At 40.8% G+C, this 13,098-nt stretch overlaps 2 protein-coding genes across 13 annotated transcripts in view; one reads left to right on the forward strand and one right to left on the reverse strand.

The window, feature by feature from the left end:
• The first annotated feature begins 11 nt into the window (after positions 1 to 11).
• ATP5PF (ATP synthase peripheral stalk subunit F6) lies at positions 12 to 4,347 on the forward strand. Of its 6 annotated transcripts, none has more exons than XM_063393874.1 (4): positions 12 to 145; positions 740 to 919; positions 2,460 to 2,584; positions 4,219 to 4,347. In XM_063393874.1, exons 2-4 carry the CDS (start codon positions 750 to 752, stop codon positions 4,245 to 4,247), a joined length of 324 nt encoding a protein of 107 aa, XP_063249944.1. In that variant the 5' UTR covers positions 12 to 145; positions 740 to 749; the 3' UTR covers positions 4,248 to 4,347. The 6 variants fall into 6 exon arrangements, with proteins under 6 accessions (XP_063249944.1, XP_063249943.1, XP_063249945.1 ...); XM_063393873.1 differs by having other exon boundaries at positions 64 to 188; XM_063393875.1 differs by having other exon boundaries at positions 105 to 236.
• Positions 4,348 to 4,537: 190 nt separating this feature from the next.
• JAM2 (junctional adhesion molecule 2) overlaps positions 4,538 to 13,098 on the reverse strand; it is a 52,561-nt gene continuing 44,000 nt past the window's right edge. For 4 of the 7 annotated variants that reach the window (XM_063393865.1, XM_063393867.1, XM_063393868.1 and 1 more), the window contains 2 exons: positions 11,713 to 11,728; positions 4,538 to 10,964 (listed from right to left, as the gene is read on the reverse strand). In XM_063393865.1, coding sequence (XP_063249935.1) covers positions 10,862 to 10,964; positions 11,713 to 11,728 — 119 coding nt within the window. In that variant the 3' untranslated portion in view covers positions 4,538 to 10,861. Of the gene's footprint in view, positions 10,965 to 11,655; positions 11,729 to 13,098 lie in introns of all 7 variants that reach the window. The other 3 variants (XM_063393866.1, XM_063393870.1, XR_010079893.1) reach the window with 2 other exon arrangements.

The following is a 13,098-nucleotide window of genomic DNA, read 5'->3' on the forward strand; positions in this document are numbered from 1 at the left end:
CCCAGCGCGGGGAAAGCGCGAGACACCGCCGCGCCCCGGCGCGAACTACGACTCCCGGCGGCCCCCGCGCGGGAACGGCGGCCCCGCGGCCCCGGAACGCCTCGAGCCGCTTCCCCTCACGCTTGGAAGGAGCTGTGTGGAAGCGGTGCGTGCTGGGCTGTGCCAGGGCTCTTCCCGCGCTGCCTCAGGTGCCGGCGGGCGCTGAGGGGGCCGAACATCCCCGCTGTGGGGCTGGGGTAACCCCGGGTGTGCGCGGGGGGCGGGGGAAGGGAGGGTGGTGGTTCCCGGCGCGCATCGCGAGGGCGGCGGGGCCGAGCAGAGGCGCTGTTTCGGCCAAGGTGACTCTGGGGAGGTTTGCTGCGTTGAGATTGTCACCTTGTTTCCTACTTAAACAACGCGAAGAGTGGAATTCAACGTTTGTGTGGGTTGTTCTGTCGCGGTTTTGTACCGAACGGGCCGCGGAGCTGCACCCATGGGATCACGGTGCCCTTGGGTTCAATGAGTGCTGGGATTTCCCCTCTCCCCCGCTGTTTTAAGTGACCTTTGAATACCTCTGCTTTGAAGTTCAGCTCCAACGTACGTTTTTCTTTCTTTATGCATTTATCTTAATAAAGGAAATATATTTTAAATACTTTGCTAGTTTCAGCTCCAAGCTATTTTTTCCTGCTTTTTCATGCATTTATATCGCTGTGACTAATTCTTTATTCCTGCTTTGGTGTTTTGTTAATGGTTAAAGCAGCAGTGCCATCATGATCCTGCGACAGATCTTGCGGCTTTCCACCCTTTTCCGCTCCGCTGTGGCCATTCATGTGCGCAGGAACATTGGGCTCTCTGCAATTGTGTTCAACAAGACAAAAGAACTCGACCCGGTTCAGAAGCTCTTCTTGGACAAGATCAGAGAGTACAACACGAAGAGCAAGTAAGTAAAGGAAACTGTCTTAATGAGGGGGTTGATGGCAAAAGGGGAAAATCTGTTGATTTTGACATAAAAACATCAGACATGAAGTATTTGATTTTTAACAATTTGATAGTTTTGTAGACTAGTCTATAAATATTTAAAGTGGGTTTTCCTGCAACACCTAGTGATGGTTTCACTAGTGGGAAAGCTTGTTCTTGCATATCTAATAGAAATTTTTTTTTCCCTTAAAAAAGAAAAAAACTAACATCATTATTCCTGAGCTTTTAAGTTAAGGCACACAGTTAAGTTCTCTTGCACACTGCATGAATATACTGGTATGTTAATTTTTACTCATCTACATGTTCTATAAATAGGGGTGAAAAAGCCAAACAAACTCTTTTTTTTTGACTGGGGAAGACAGTTATTCTATAGTCTTGTTCCCAGAAGCTGAATGGAAATAGCCTCCAAAAGCAAGTGAAAGTTAATGGAATTATCAGGATGGTTCATTTAATATCTTCAGTTAATAAGCAGTTCCTTCAAATGGAATCTTAGATTCTTGTGATGTTTGAATGAACTACTGACCAGGAAACTAAAATTATAGTAATTCTGTATAATTTATTCTTGGGAAGGAATTAAGATGCTTCTTAGCTCTACTAGTGGAAGATGTGTGTATCCTTACCTACAAGCCCATCTGTGTAGGGAGGCAGATATTTGGTGGTTTTACCAGTTCTGAGCATGGATCCTGTGCTGGTACAACTGAGTGCTGGCAATCTAAGGAGTTACTATTTCAGTTGTCTGATGTTTGAATCCAAGAAGAGCCTGTCTTGGTGGGGGTTTTTTGCTTCTTCAGCATTCAAAATGTGTGGTTGGATTTTCATCACTGATAGCAGGAAATCTTTACCCTGAGAATCTTGTTTATGTGTAAGGTAAGGAGGCCCTAAGATGTCATATCTTGAGTTTGGGAAATAACTTTAAATTACTTCCTTTGGTTGGTTGTTGAAAAGGTTTTAGTTCATAAATGGGCTTGAAAATGTATTGGAAAAGCTCCAATACCTCCGAGGATCCAGCCTTGCAGAGAAATGGCTTCATAAATAGTGAGACGGCTTCTCTGGACATGCTTTGTAAAATAAAAGCTTTTAATAACAACAAAAATAACAAAACATTATAAAACAAAGAAATACAAGGTGAACACGGTATAGAAACCACTCTTAACACTGACTAAGGCATTCCAAAAAAGCTTCGATCACTTCTGTACTGTCTGTTTAGTACTTGATTGTTCAGGTGGGCTATTTGGCACCTTGCCCAATGAACTTGGTAACAGGCTTTGAGGTGCACTTCTAAAGCCCAGTCACTGTCTCTGTGCTGGTACTGAGCTAGTTACAATGAGCAGGCTATAGAAAATTCTAGTTTAACTTCCTTATATGTTTCAAGGTAAGCTGAAACTCTTTCCCTTAAATAGAAAACTTGTTTGGGTGTAAGAATACACTACTACAAAAATGTAGAATTTTCCATGTGAAATGTTAGAACTGAGTTGTTAATCACAACTTTTAATATTTATTAGGCAAGCTGGAGGGCCTGTTGATGCAGGACCTGACTTTCAAAAAGATATGAATGAATCCCTTGCAAGACTCCAGCGGGCGTATGGTGAGGGAGATCTCACCAAGTTTCCAGAATTTAAATTTGAGGGTGAGTTAACAATCTTACTAAATTCTAATTGCAAGTAGAGAGAGATTCATTCTCAGGTTTTAATTCCCCTTTAGTTTGTATTTGTACCATTATTTTTGTGTAAAATGTCCTGTGAGAATCTTATGCTTTTGCACAGTTCACATCTGTTTCCATAGGATTTCTATTTTGATTATTTGCCTTTTCTAGCAGAGATGTGGTCATCCTTATACTAGTGATTAACAAAACTTGCAGTCAGATGAGGCTATCTTAATTGTCCTTCAAACACCCTAAAAAATGAGCTCAAATAGAAATAGCCTACAGTCTGTATTTTTCTCACCTTGCCAAAGAGATCAGCAGACTGTAATGTGAATATCAGTTAGTCTTAACATCATCTAAACTGACTTTTTTGATTTTGTAAGTTCCTCGGGAAAGGCACTGATTTTAGAAAATGAACATAGGAGTTAACTTTCTTACTTATGAATATTTTGTGGCTAAATTATATTAAACCTTTATCTTCAGCTATTTGGGTACAACTTCTGTTTGACTGCTCTAAGTTTGTTTTAGTGTGGAAGAGAAAGGGCAGATAGCATGAGGCTTGGTTGGTATCTGGCAGCCAGTCAAGGCCAAGCCACCGTAATCAGCAACTGGTTGTTCTGATCAGACTGCCTGGGAATTCTAATTTAGACTAGGAACGCAAAACGTTTTGGGTTTTGGTAGTATTTCAGTTGGGTAAAGTTGGTGTCAGGTCGTTACTGGTGCAGATGAACCAGAATACCTGTTAAATAGGATCTATGATTTTTGTGGTTTTTTTATTTTTCCACAATTTTAGGGATTTAGTTTCTCTATAATCAATTTTAATTCTGTGTCATGTGTGAAACTGTGCATATTAAAATTTTACTTCTTTTTGTTAAGAAAATTTGTGTGACCATAGGAATGGAGCAAAGCACAGACCACAACCATGTTCTTCTGGCACTATTGCCTATCCTTGATCTAATTTCAATTAGGTTTCAAATTGTAATTATATGAGTAATTATATGTGTAGGAACTTCAGTTTTTTTAGCTGAGGGATGCTTACTATAAGCTGGGCCTTGCCTTTCAGACTTTGTATTAAAGACAGCAGGCACTAGTAACCCAGAGCCCTAACCTTTGTGAGCCTGCACCTTTGACATCAAGAACTCCTTGGTCAGTGTTTGCATGTGGAGAGTATCTTGCTGGGTCAAGTTGAAATTGTGTGCTCCTCTCTGTTAATGTATACTGATAATACACTAATGAAAGGGAGAGAAGAGCTTGATTACTTGTTCTTGTGTCAGAGTTATGTTGGAAATACTTGCCCAGTAACATTCTGGTTGATTTATTCAGTTTCTTTGCTGTCTTCTCCCCATATCCCAGATGTTGCTAAAAGCTGTTTTGGCAGAATATTACTGAGGTTTAGCCTTTATACATAACTCCTGCAAGGTAAAAAAGACCAGTCTCCAGCCTAGTTACTGTATACTGCTACCCACATTTATCAGTAAGTGGGGCTGTAGACTGCAATGTACTGCTTTAGCTTGCCAACATAATGGTTAGTTTTCTTTGAATTACAAATTAATTGTGGTGTTTGAAGATGGAATAAAAAGAGACTAATAGGAATTTTCTCTCTTCCATTCCTCCTGTAGAGCCCAAGTTTGAGGAGACTCAGAAGTGATCTCTGCAGCTTGTATACCGAACAGCAGTGTGCAGCCATGGAGTTGCTGAACGTGGCATCAGTCGTGATTTAATAAATGTAGTGCTTCAGTTTGATTTCAGTGGTGTGAAGAAGCTCTTAAGTGTATGGTGAGCATAGCTAGCTATAATCATCAATTCTTACATGATAGAGACAGCTGAGTAGTGCTGCCCAATGTTAACTGCAAAACTCCATTGTATGCTGTGTTTTAATGCTTAGATATTATAACACTTGTAATGATATACCAGGAAGGAACTATTGATTCTGTTGAGTTTAGCCAAACAAATTCTGCAGAAAAAAAAACAACTCCATGAACCCTAAGTCTGTAGCAAAGCCCTACAGTCGTGATGGAGCTGCACAGCCAAAAGCATAGGCACAAATGCTCTAATTCTATGCTGCATAAATGAACACAAAGGTGATGAAATTAATCTTCCAAAAGAAACTCAAATCTGCTAAAGAGGGTTGGAAGATGTGAATTTCTGCAACTGAACTATCGACAAAAACACTTCAGCTTCTGAGGAGCAATTATTCATAATAATTATTATCTAAGAAGCTACATAAACACTTTGAGAGTTAGAATCTACATACTAGTTTGAATTGTATTGACATGAGTTTTCTTCAGAATGAAACTACATATGCATTCTACAGAGAGAGGAACTTCCACATTAAACACTAAAACACTGCTCGAGCTTTAATTACAGGAAGATTTATTTTGTCAGCATAGTCAGTTTATTTCTGCACAGCTACACACTATGAAATTGTATCAGATTTGCCAAAATCATCTCCAAATCCTAGTAAATCAGAATTGCAGGAGAAATTGTGCCCTTGACAGTGGTTGAGACACAATAGTGAGATCATGTATGAAAGTTAATTGAATAGATTGTTCCAAGCTGCAAGAGTGAATCTTGTATTGCTGCATGTACATATGAACAAATTGAAAAGCTTTCACACAGACCTAATTTGAATATACAAGCTGATTTGTCTTTAAGATTTTTTGGGTTTTATTATTTTTTTGAAATGCCATCACAGCTAGATTGACTAAATATTGGCAGTTTCTATTTTCAGCATATAAGACATGGGGAGCTATTTACAGAGCAGAGGTCAAAAGATCCCTTGGTGGTGTGGTTTAACCCCAGCTGGCAACTAAGCATCCTATAGCCTCTGGCTCACTCCCTGTCCCCTCCCCCTATTGTAGGGAAGGGAACTGGAAACAAAACTCATGGGTTGAGATAAAGCAGTTAAATAATTGAACCAAAGTAATAATAAGGGAAAGCGAGCAAGAGAGAAAACCTGAGAAGCACAAGTGATGCACAGCCAAGTCCTCATCACCACTTGCTGACTGATGCCCAGCCCGTTCCCCAGCAGCAAATGACCCCTCCCAGCCAACTTCCCCCCAGTTTATATACTAGGCATGATGTTCTATATCCCTTTGGCCAGTTCAGGTCAGAGTCCTGGCCTTGCCCCCTCATGGCTTGAGCACCTTCTCACTGGCAGAGCGTCAGACTCTGAAAAGTCTGACTCAGGGTAAGTATTGCGAGCATCAACTGAAACAGTGTGTTATTGACATTATTCTCATACTAATTTAAAAAAACAGCTCTGTACCAGCTACTAGGAAGAAAATTGTTTTCCAGCTGAAACCGGAAAAGAATCAGCTGCTTATTCCATATGTCTTGGTTTGAGCAGACAGATGTCTGGCAGGGAAAACAGGAGTTTCCCTTGGAATGAAGAATGTAAACACCTCTCCCTCCAAATTACTGTAATTTTGCAGTTAAAGGCTTTCAGGCAAAGTTTTGGGAAATAGAATAACAGTTCTTTACTAGGAATATTAAAAATAGAAATGTAGTAGTACAAAAACAAAAACCTACAAACCCTGACAGAGTCAGAAATACAACCTGACACCTTGTTGGTAGGGTGTTGGAAGCAGCCCAGATAAATCCTCCTGGAGAAACAGATGTGGTTCTGTTGGAGTAGAGATCCTGTAGAAAGGGTCCAGTGGTGGTGAGATGGGGCTGGTCTTCCTCTGGGAATCCAGTGGAAAACAGGCTACCTAGTGTTCCTACGTCTCAGTTTTTATCTAGGTAGGAACAGTTGACTCCCCCACACTGGGTGGAGCATCTCACAATGGGAAAATGTAATGTGCCATGTCATTGATGAGTCTTAATGGCCCATTAACAGAAGATATCCCCCTGGAGGGTGGAAGGGTGGTGAAATAGATACAAAACACTGCCCCACCTGGTTTTAACAGCAGCTTATTACCAGAAGGCATCCACCCCGCTCACCCCTGGAGGTACAAGAGATAAAGAAAAACATGTCCCCAACTGCTTTCAACAGATGAAATAGAATACACTTATTTTGTTAAAATAACCCAAGACACCATACCATGTGTGTCGTGCCAGATCCTACACTTTGTGATACACCACCACCTTTCCCATCTTTTTACAGATGCACACACAGATACCATTTCCTTAATCTACAGACAATCCCCATAGAAGTATTGAATTCATTTAGTCCATGACTTTTGGCTTATGACAGTCATGACTTATGAATGTCCTAAACAATTTCTCAGGGCAGGAAAGAGGATGTCTGGTGTTAGATCGTTGCATGTTGAAGCCAGGTCTGATTCCATCAGTGCTCTGCTTGTCCAGTTCCATCAAAGTTTATTTTAATGTGGCAGTTGAAGGGGAGTTGGGTTCAGATCCCCAAAGCTGGAGGGATGAAGAGAGGCACCATGAGGTGTGCAATGGTGGGCATGCAGCTGACATAGAAGTGCTCATACACAGCATTATACAGCAATTAGCATCACACAATTCACTGGCTATTCAAGCAAATCCACTCAATGCACAAACCAGACTTGACCATCCTGTCTTACCAAGTGTGCCCATGTCCTTGGGCAAAAACAATCCCAGGGGTGAATTTGCCTTTGCCCAAGGCAGGAATAACCCAGACTGTCTTCCGCAGTACATTTTTCACGTTCACTGCAGGAACTTTATTTCCTTCTACGATAAAAGTTTTGACTGGGCAGGGCCAGCCCACTTGGCAGATCTTCTAGTGCTGACTCACCAGGTAGCCTTTGCCAGTGTGCATCCCCAATGTTTGAAGGTCCTCCTGCCCATTGCTGTCAGTGTAGTCTAACAGTCCATTGGATCATGTGGTTTTCTTAGTTGGTGCATGATACAGTAGACCTATTAAATGCCATATTCCTTGGCCCAAGCATCTGTGAGCGTTTTCCAAGTATTTCTAGTTTAATCTGTTCAAAGGCTTGCTGTTGCTCAGGGGCCCATGTGAAATCCTTCTTCTTCTGAGTCACTTGATAAAGAGGGCTTATAATCAGACTAGTTTGAAATAGGTATTTTTCAAAAAACCCAAAACATCTAAGAGAATTCAATTTTTGAAGAAATGGATTAGAATTTCTTTCCATAGGACCACGAGTTAAATTCAGCCCTTCCACTCTGCCTGGGAAACCATCCACTGGAGATGGGAGTAGCAGCTTTCCTGGAAGGACCCCCATTTGGGACTGTTTTCCTTACAATTCATATACCCATGTCTCTAGGGTCAAGGTAGGCCTTCATCCCAATTCTTCGTGCCCTCTCTGTTGTCTCTCAGCTAAACCCACAAGGTATCCATGCTATGGTGTGTTCCTTCCATATCCTCCCTCTTGAGCCAACGCTTACTGTCATTAGCATGGGTCTGGAGAGGTGGAGAATAGAACATATCTGCTTTGAACTGCTGAAACTCCTAGACAGTTTGTCTGAGAGTTTTTCTACAGATGAGATGAGAGAGGAAGAGAGGTTGTCTTCAAATTCCCAGAGATGGCAAGCCACTGCAGCCACAGATGGTTGTGATGTCTTTCGAGATTAACATTGCCAGTGTGTTGGTGTGTATTCTTGGTACACTCTACAAACTTCTACCACATGGGTCATGTGCAGAGGAATTGGTCTGGATATGTGGGGAACTTTGTGTTGTCCAGGTCAAAATAAATCATCTCTAGCACAGCTAATTCCCTCAAGTACTGCGTTTCTTTCTACTTGCATGGTGACGTCTAACATCTTTCTTGCAAGGATACCTTCATGCCGGACAGGAGTCGCTTCAAGAGGCTGAGGACTTGTGTCTCTCGTCGAATTACCTTGTCAATGCCTGCTTTCTTAGAAAGTGATTACTACCCTCTAATTCCAAGCTTCTAATGTTAGCCCCATTACCCCAGCATCAGAGCAGCCAGGTGGTAGTACGCTCATCAGGACAACAGCTGAAATATTTATGTATATGCCGCAGCTCACTCAGGAATAAGGATTGAGTGGTTGCCTCTTGTTGACCTGTCACTGAAGTTTGTGTAGGCACAGTACATGTTGGTAGGGTTTCGGTAGCCACAGATTGTTTCTTAACCCTAAAGAAGGCCTGAACCATATGCAACAACATACTGATTGTTACCAAAAGGACCAGGTTGGTTTCAAGGGTATTCACAGGATATGCAAAGTCTTTAAAGTTCTCAAGTGCTACTGTAATCATCCTGGAGGGGAAGGAAGGTTTTTTTTCCCATGGGTTGGCTCTCTGTAGGGTAAAAGGCAGTAGATGTAACTGTGGATAGTTCCCACCAGATGGCTCCCAAAGGACGGCAGGGACACACACCAGCAGGCTCATGACCAGTCATTCTATCATATCACAGGCCAGTACAACACAGAACAACACAGTGGTTACTTAAACCCACGCCGAGAGCAAATGAATCAATATGGTGACCAGGAACTATTAAACCAATACAATGAAGGCTTGTAACAAACTTGTTTTAATATGCTCTAGTCAGATCTGTTTTTATCTCAACCTTTTGAGTCCCATGTTTGGTGCCAAAAAGGACTGCAAACAGCTCAGCCAGCAGCTTAGCCCCATGTGGCTACTTGCTCACTGTCCCCACCCAGCCCAGTGGGAGAACTGGGAAAAAAAAGTAAAATTGGTTGGTTGAGAGAACAACAGTTTAATAATTGAAACAAAATAAAATAAGATACTAATAATACTAATGATAATAATAACAACAACAGTAATATGAACTGTAGTGAAAAGGAGGGAGAGGAGTAAAACCCAAGAAAGACAAGTGATGCGCAACAGTTTCTCACCACCCAGCCTGTCCTCCAGCAGCAGTTGGCTCCTCCTGGCCAACTTACCCAATTTAAATACTGAACATGATGTTTTGGTGTGGAGGTGGTCACCAAGCACCAAGCCTGTTTGAGTTCCAGAAGTGTTTGGACAACGTTCTCAGGTACAGGGTGTGATTCTTGGGAGTGTCTGGTGCAGAGCCAGCAGTTGGACTTCACAGTCCTGATGGGTTCCTTCCAACTCAGTTTATTCTATGATTCTGTGATTCTATGTATGTCCCTTTGGACAGCTCAGATCAGCTGTCCCAGTTGTGCTATGTCCCTGCTTCTTTTGCATCTCCTCACTGGAAGACCACGGGAATTGAGGACTCCTTGACTTGGAGTAAGCACTACTCAGCAGCAACTAAAACACCAGTGCATTATCGATTGTATTATATTAAAGCCAAAACACAGCTACTAGGAAGAAAATTACCCAGCTGAAACCAGGACACTGATACTTTTGTATAACAAGTAATCATTTGATGTCCCTCACAGAGGCTGAAATCTTCTAAATAACAAAGGACTTGGTATGCTTGAAGTCCTAAATGAAGCAAACAAGGTTATATAAATAATAGTTCAAAGATTTTAAGCAGGTTAATATTTAGTGTACATTTCAGAAGACACTAAGGCTTGTTTTTTAGAAGACACTAACTTGTCTTTCAGAAGACACTAACTTGACAAGAAATGTGTCTGATGCACAGTTAGTAAATGTTTATTCTTTTCTGGGATGGGGTGTCTACAAAATACATTCTACACAGAACTAGTAACCTATTCACAAATATAGGTATCAAACAGCTCTGTTCAGCATCTGATTTTTAACAGATAAACAATGCATTAACATTCATAAACAGATACCATAGCTCTTAAAAGCCTTATCCTTCTCATTCAGAGCAAACAGATAGTTGGTCTCAGGAAGTTTCCTATATACATACTAGGTCAAGGAATAAGCTTATGCAATTTATTACGTTTTGTTTTGATTAAGGAAATGGGTGGTATTTGGGGATCTTTTAAGCTTACATCAATATTACTCATGGTACTCAAACTCCTAATGTCCTTAAACTGTAGATAGTGATATTAAGTCACTCTTAGGTGAAGTTTTACTTTGAACTCTATTCCTTTTGCACCATTCTGAAAAGCTGGAATGATGTACATGTAGTTAAAGCCCTTGAGCCCACTCAAGGAAGTGGATGGAAGTACTAAATTCAGCTTCCATATTTAGTCAAGTCTTTTGACCCACATTATTCTCAGAAGAGTTAGGCCCCAATCTTTCTGTCATTGCTGTCTTGGACTGTGTCTCAGTTAGTTAATCAATATGTACAAAAAGATGCAAAGTATGGAGCAAGGTGATGTGGTTGTGTGGCACTTGAGACTATGAAATAGGAAGCTCTAAGTGCAGACAGAGACAAAGTATCTCGAGGTACTGATGCCAGGTACGGTAGGGCAGGAGTCAGGAGTTCGTGTACATGTGCAAAGATATTACAGATCTACGGAACTTGGAAGATATCTAAAGCTTTTACAGCACACTATTGAACGCAAAAGACTTGCCTTTTCACTTGTAGATTGGTAGTTTGTCTTCTTTCTGTTAACAGAGCAGGAAAGGAATACAGGTTAAATAGCAACTTTTCTGGTGTTGGATTTATAGGAGCCTTTGGGAGCCTTATATATGAATGCATTTTTCCAGATTTCCAGCAATCCTCAGGGGTTCCCCCCCACCCCCTTAGGAAAAAACCTTACAATAACAAATCTGTTGAATGCTTTTTGAGTCATTGTCTCATAAACCACTGCCAAACACCTTCTCTAGGTTGTCTTCCAGTTATGCTTTTTGTCTAGCTCATGGCCAAAACTAAAATAGCTCGAGGAATTCTGACTTGCTACAAAGAAATTTGAGTGAAAACAATCCATATCAAAGGAATAGACCAAGCACTGTCAGAAAGTTTCCACCAGTTATTTTTTTACAAAACACTTCCTGAAATAACCTGTAGATATGGATATGAGAGCAGTTCAATTTGGTTCTAATTGTCTTTTGTCTAGTTTGAGGAGGCACATGAATGCTTATAGCTGAGTTACGGGTGTAAGCTATAACTATGTAAAAAGACACATCTTTGCATATTTACCACAGTAATGTAATGATTCACTTTCTGACCAGCACAATGGTTTTTAATAAGGAAACCAGCTAGTGTGTAGGATCAGGTTTATCTCAGTGTGAAGAAAGCTACTGCACAAGAATCATGTTAGAAAGGCTGTAAAAACCATTACAGTTACTAAATCACCTGAAACACAGATGAGGTTTGCAGTGATTTATGTACTACTTGCATCAAGATACTTACTGGGAAGAGCTTTCCTCTGAAAAAGAAAGGAAAAATAAAAAGAATTAGCACAAGAACAGTTTCCTTAGCTGATCTGAAGTTGTTTGCAATAGTTATTCCTAGAATATAGCTCTTCAGTTTCTAGAAGGAGTTTCTGAACCAAATGTCACTTTTTGGTGAAGTGAGTTTAGGCAGAAGAAAGATTAGGTTGCTTTCAAGGGTAAATGAAGCTCCAAATGAACTCTAAGGAGCAGCTCTGTAGCCTTTGGTACTTTCAAGCAGCTGACCTTTTCAGACTCCAATGTTTGGTATTCATTGTTGCTGTACTCAACCCTGCAGGTACCAATGTAAAGGCTACGAAAAGCATTGCTGGGTATCAAGCTTTTTGCAGCAATCCCTAAAAGCAAAACTTTTCCATGATCCAGAGGAAGAAGACAGTTAATTTATTTTCCCTTACTAGAATGGTTTTATTTCTGTTACCTTTCTTAGGCATTCCTAATTCAAAACTAGAGTGGAGAGGCTCCAGGAACCAGTCTGGATTGTTGCTTTCCCTAGGTTGTTGTTTCGTAGCCTTAAGCAACTGCACAAACATCTCCTTGTCATTTTCAAAGTACCTTTTGCAGTAGATGTTGGCAGAATAAAAATGTCTACACAAAATGTTGTGGTTTTAATGCTTTCCAGCCTTAGTACCATCAAGTTAGAACCTTCATGAAAAGGAGGACATGTCATCAGAATTAAAAAATTATGGAATGGTTTGGGTAGGAAGGGATCTTAAAGATCATATAGTTCCAACTCCCCGCCATTAGCAAGGACACCTTCCACTAGATCAGGTTGCTCAGGACTCTCTCCAACTGAGACACTAATTTTGAAGATTTGAGAAAAGCTAGGGTTATAGTTAACAACAGACATTGCTGATTTAGCTGAAATGAATAGGTAAACTTTGCTGAAATCAGTTAAAAGTTAGGACATGGCTAAAAGAAACCAGATTTAAGATAAGCTATCCCGGATCTAAGAACTCATTGCTTGTCAAACAGAGAAACTAATCAATACAACACCAGACCTCCTGTTTCCAGAAACCCACTGAAATAGTCCTGGAAAACAGGAAACAGGGAGTTCTACCATCCAATAATCACATCTGCATTGAAAAGGTTGAAAGTTTAGAACGACAAAGACTCGTTTTATTTCCTCCTTTTAGTGACCACTCCTCACAAAAGGACCACCAACGAGGAAGTGACAGGGGCATGAATATGCATTTGTATTTTGTGTATTCAACACTTTTGTAAATAAAAGGCTTTGTAATTACCTGTGATCTTTGCAGTGCGCATTAGGGAGCTATCCCACGCGCTGCCCCTGGCGTTGCAACAAACATACAATAAACATACATTTTCTAACTTTAACTGTTAGAGA

Source organism: Prinia subflava, chromosome 3 (assembly GCF_021018805.1).
Source record: "Prinia subflava isolate CZ2003 ecotype Zambia chromosome 3, Cam_Psub_1.2, whole genome shotgun sequence".
In the NCBI taxonomy this organism is placed as follows: domain Eukaryota; kingdom Metazoa; phylum Chordata; class Aves; order Passeriformes; family Cisticolidae; genus Prinia; species Prinia subflava.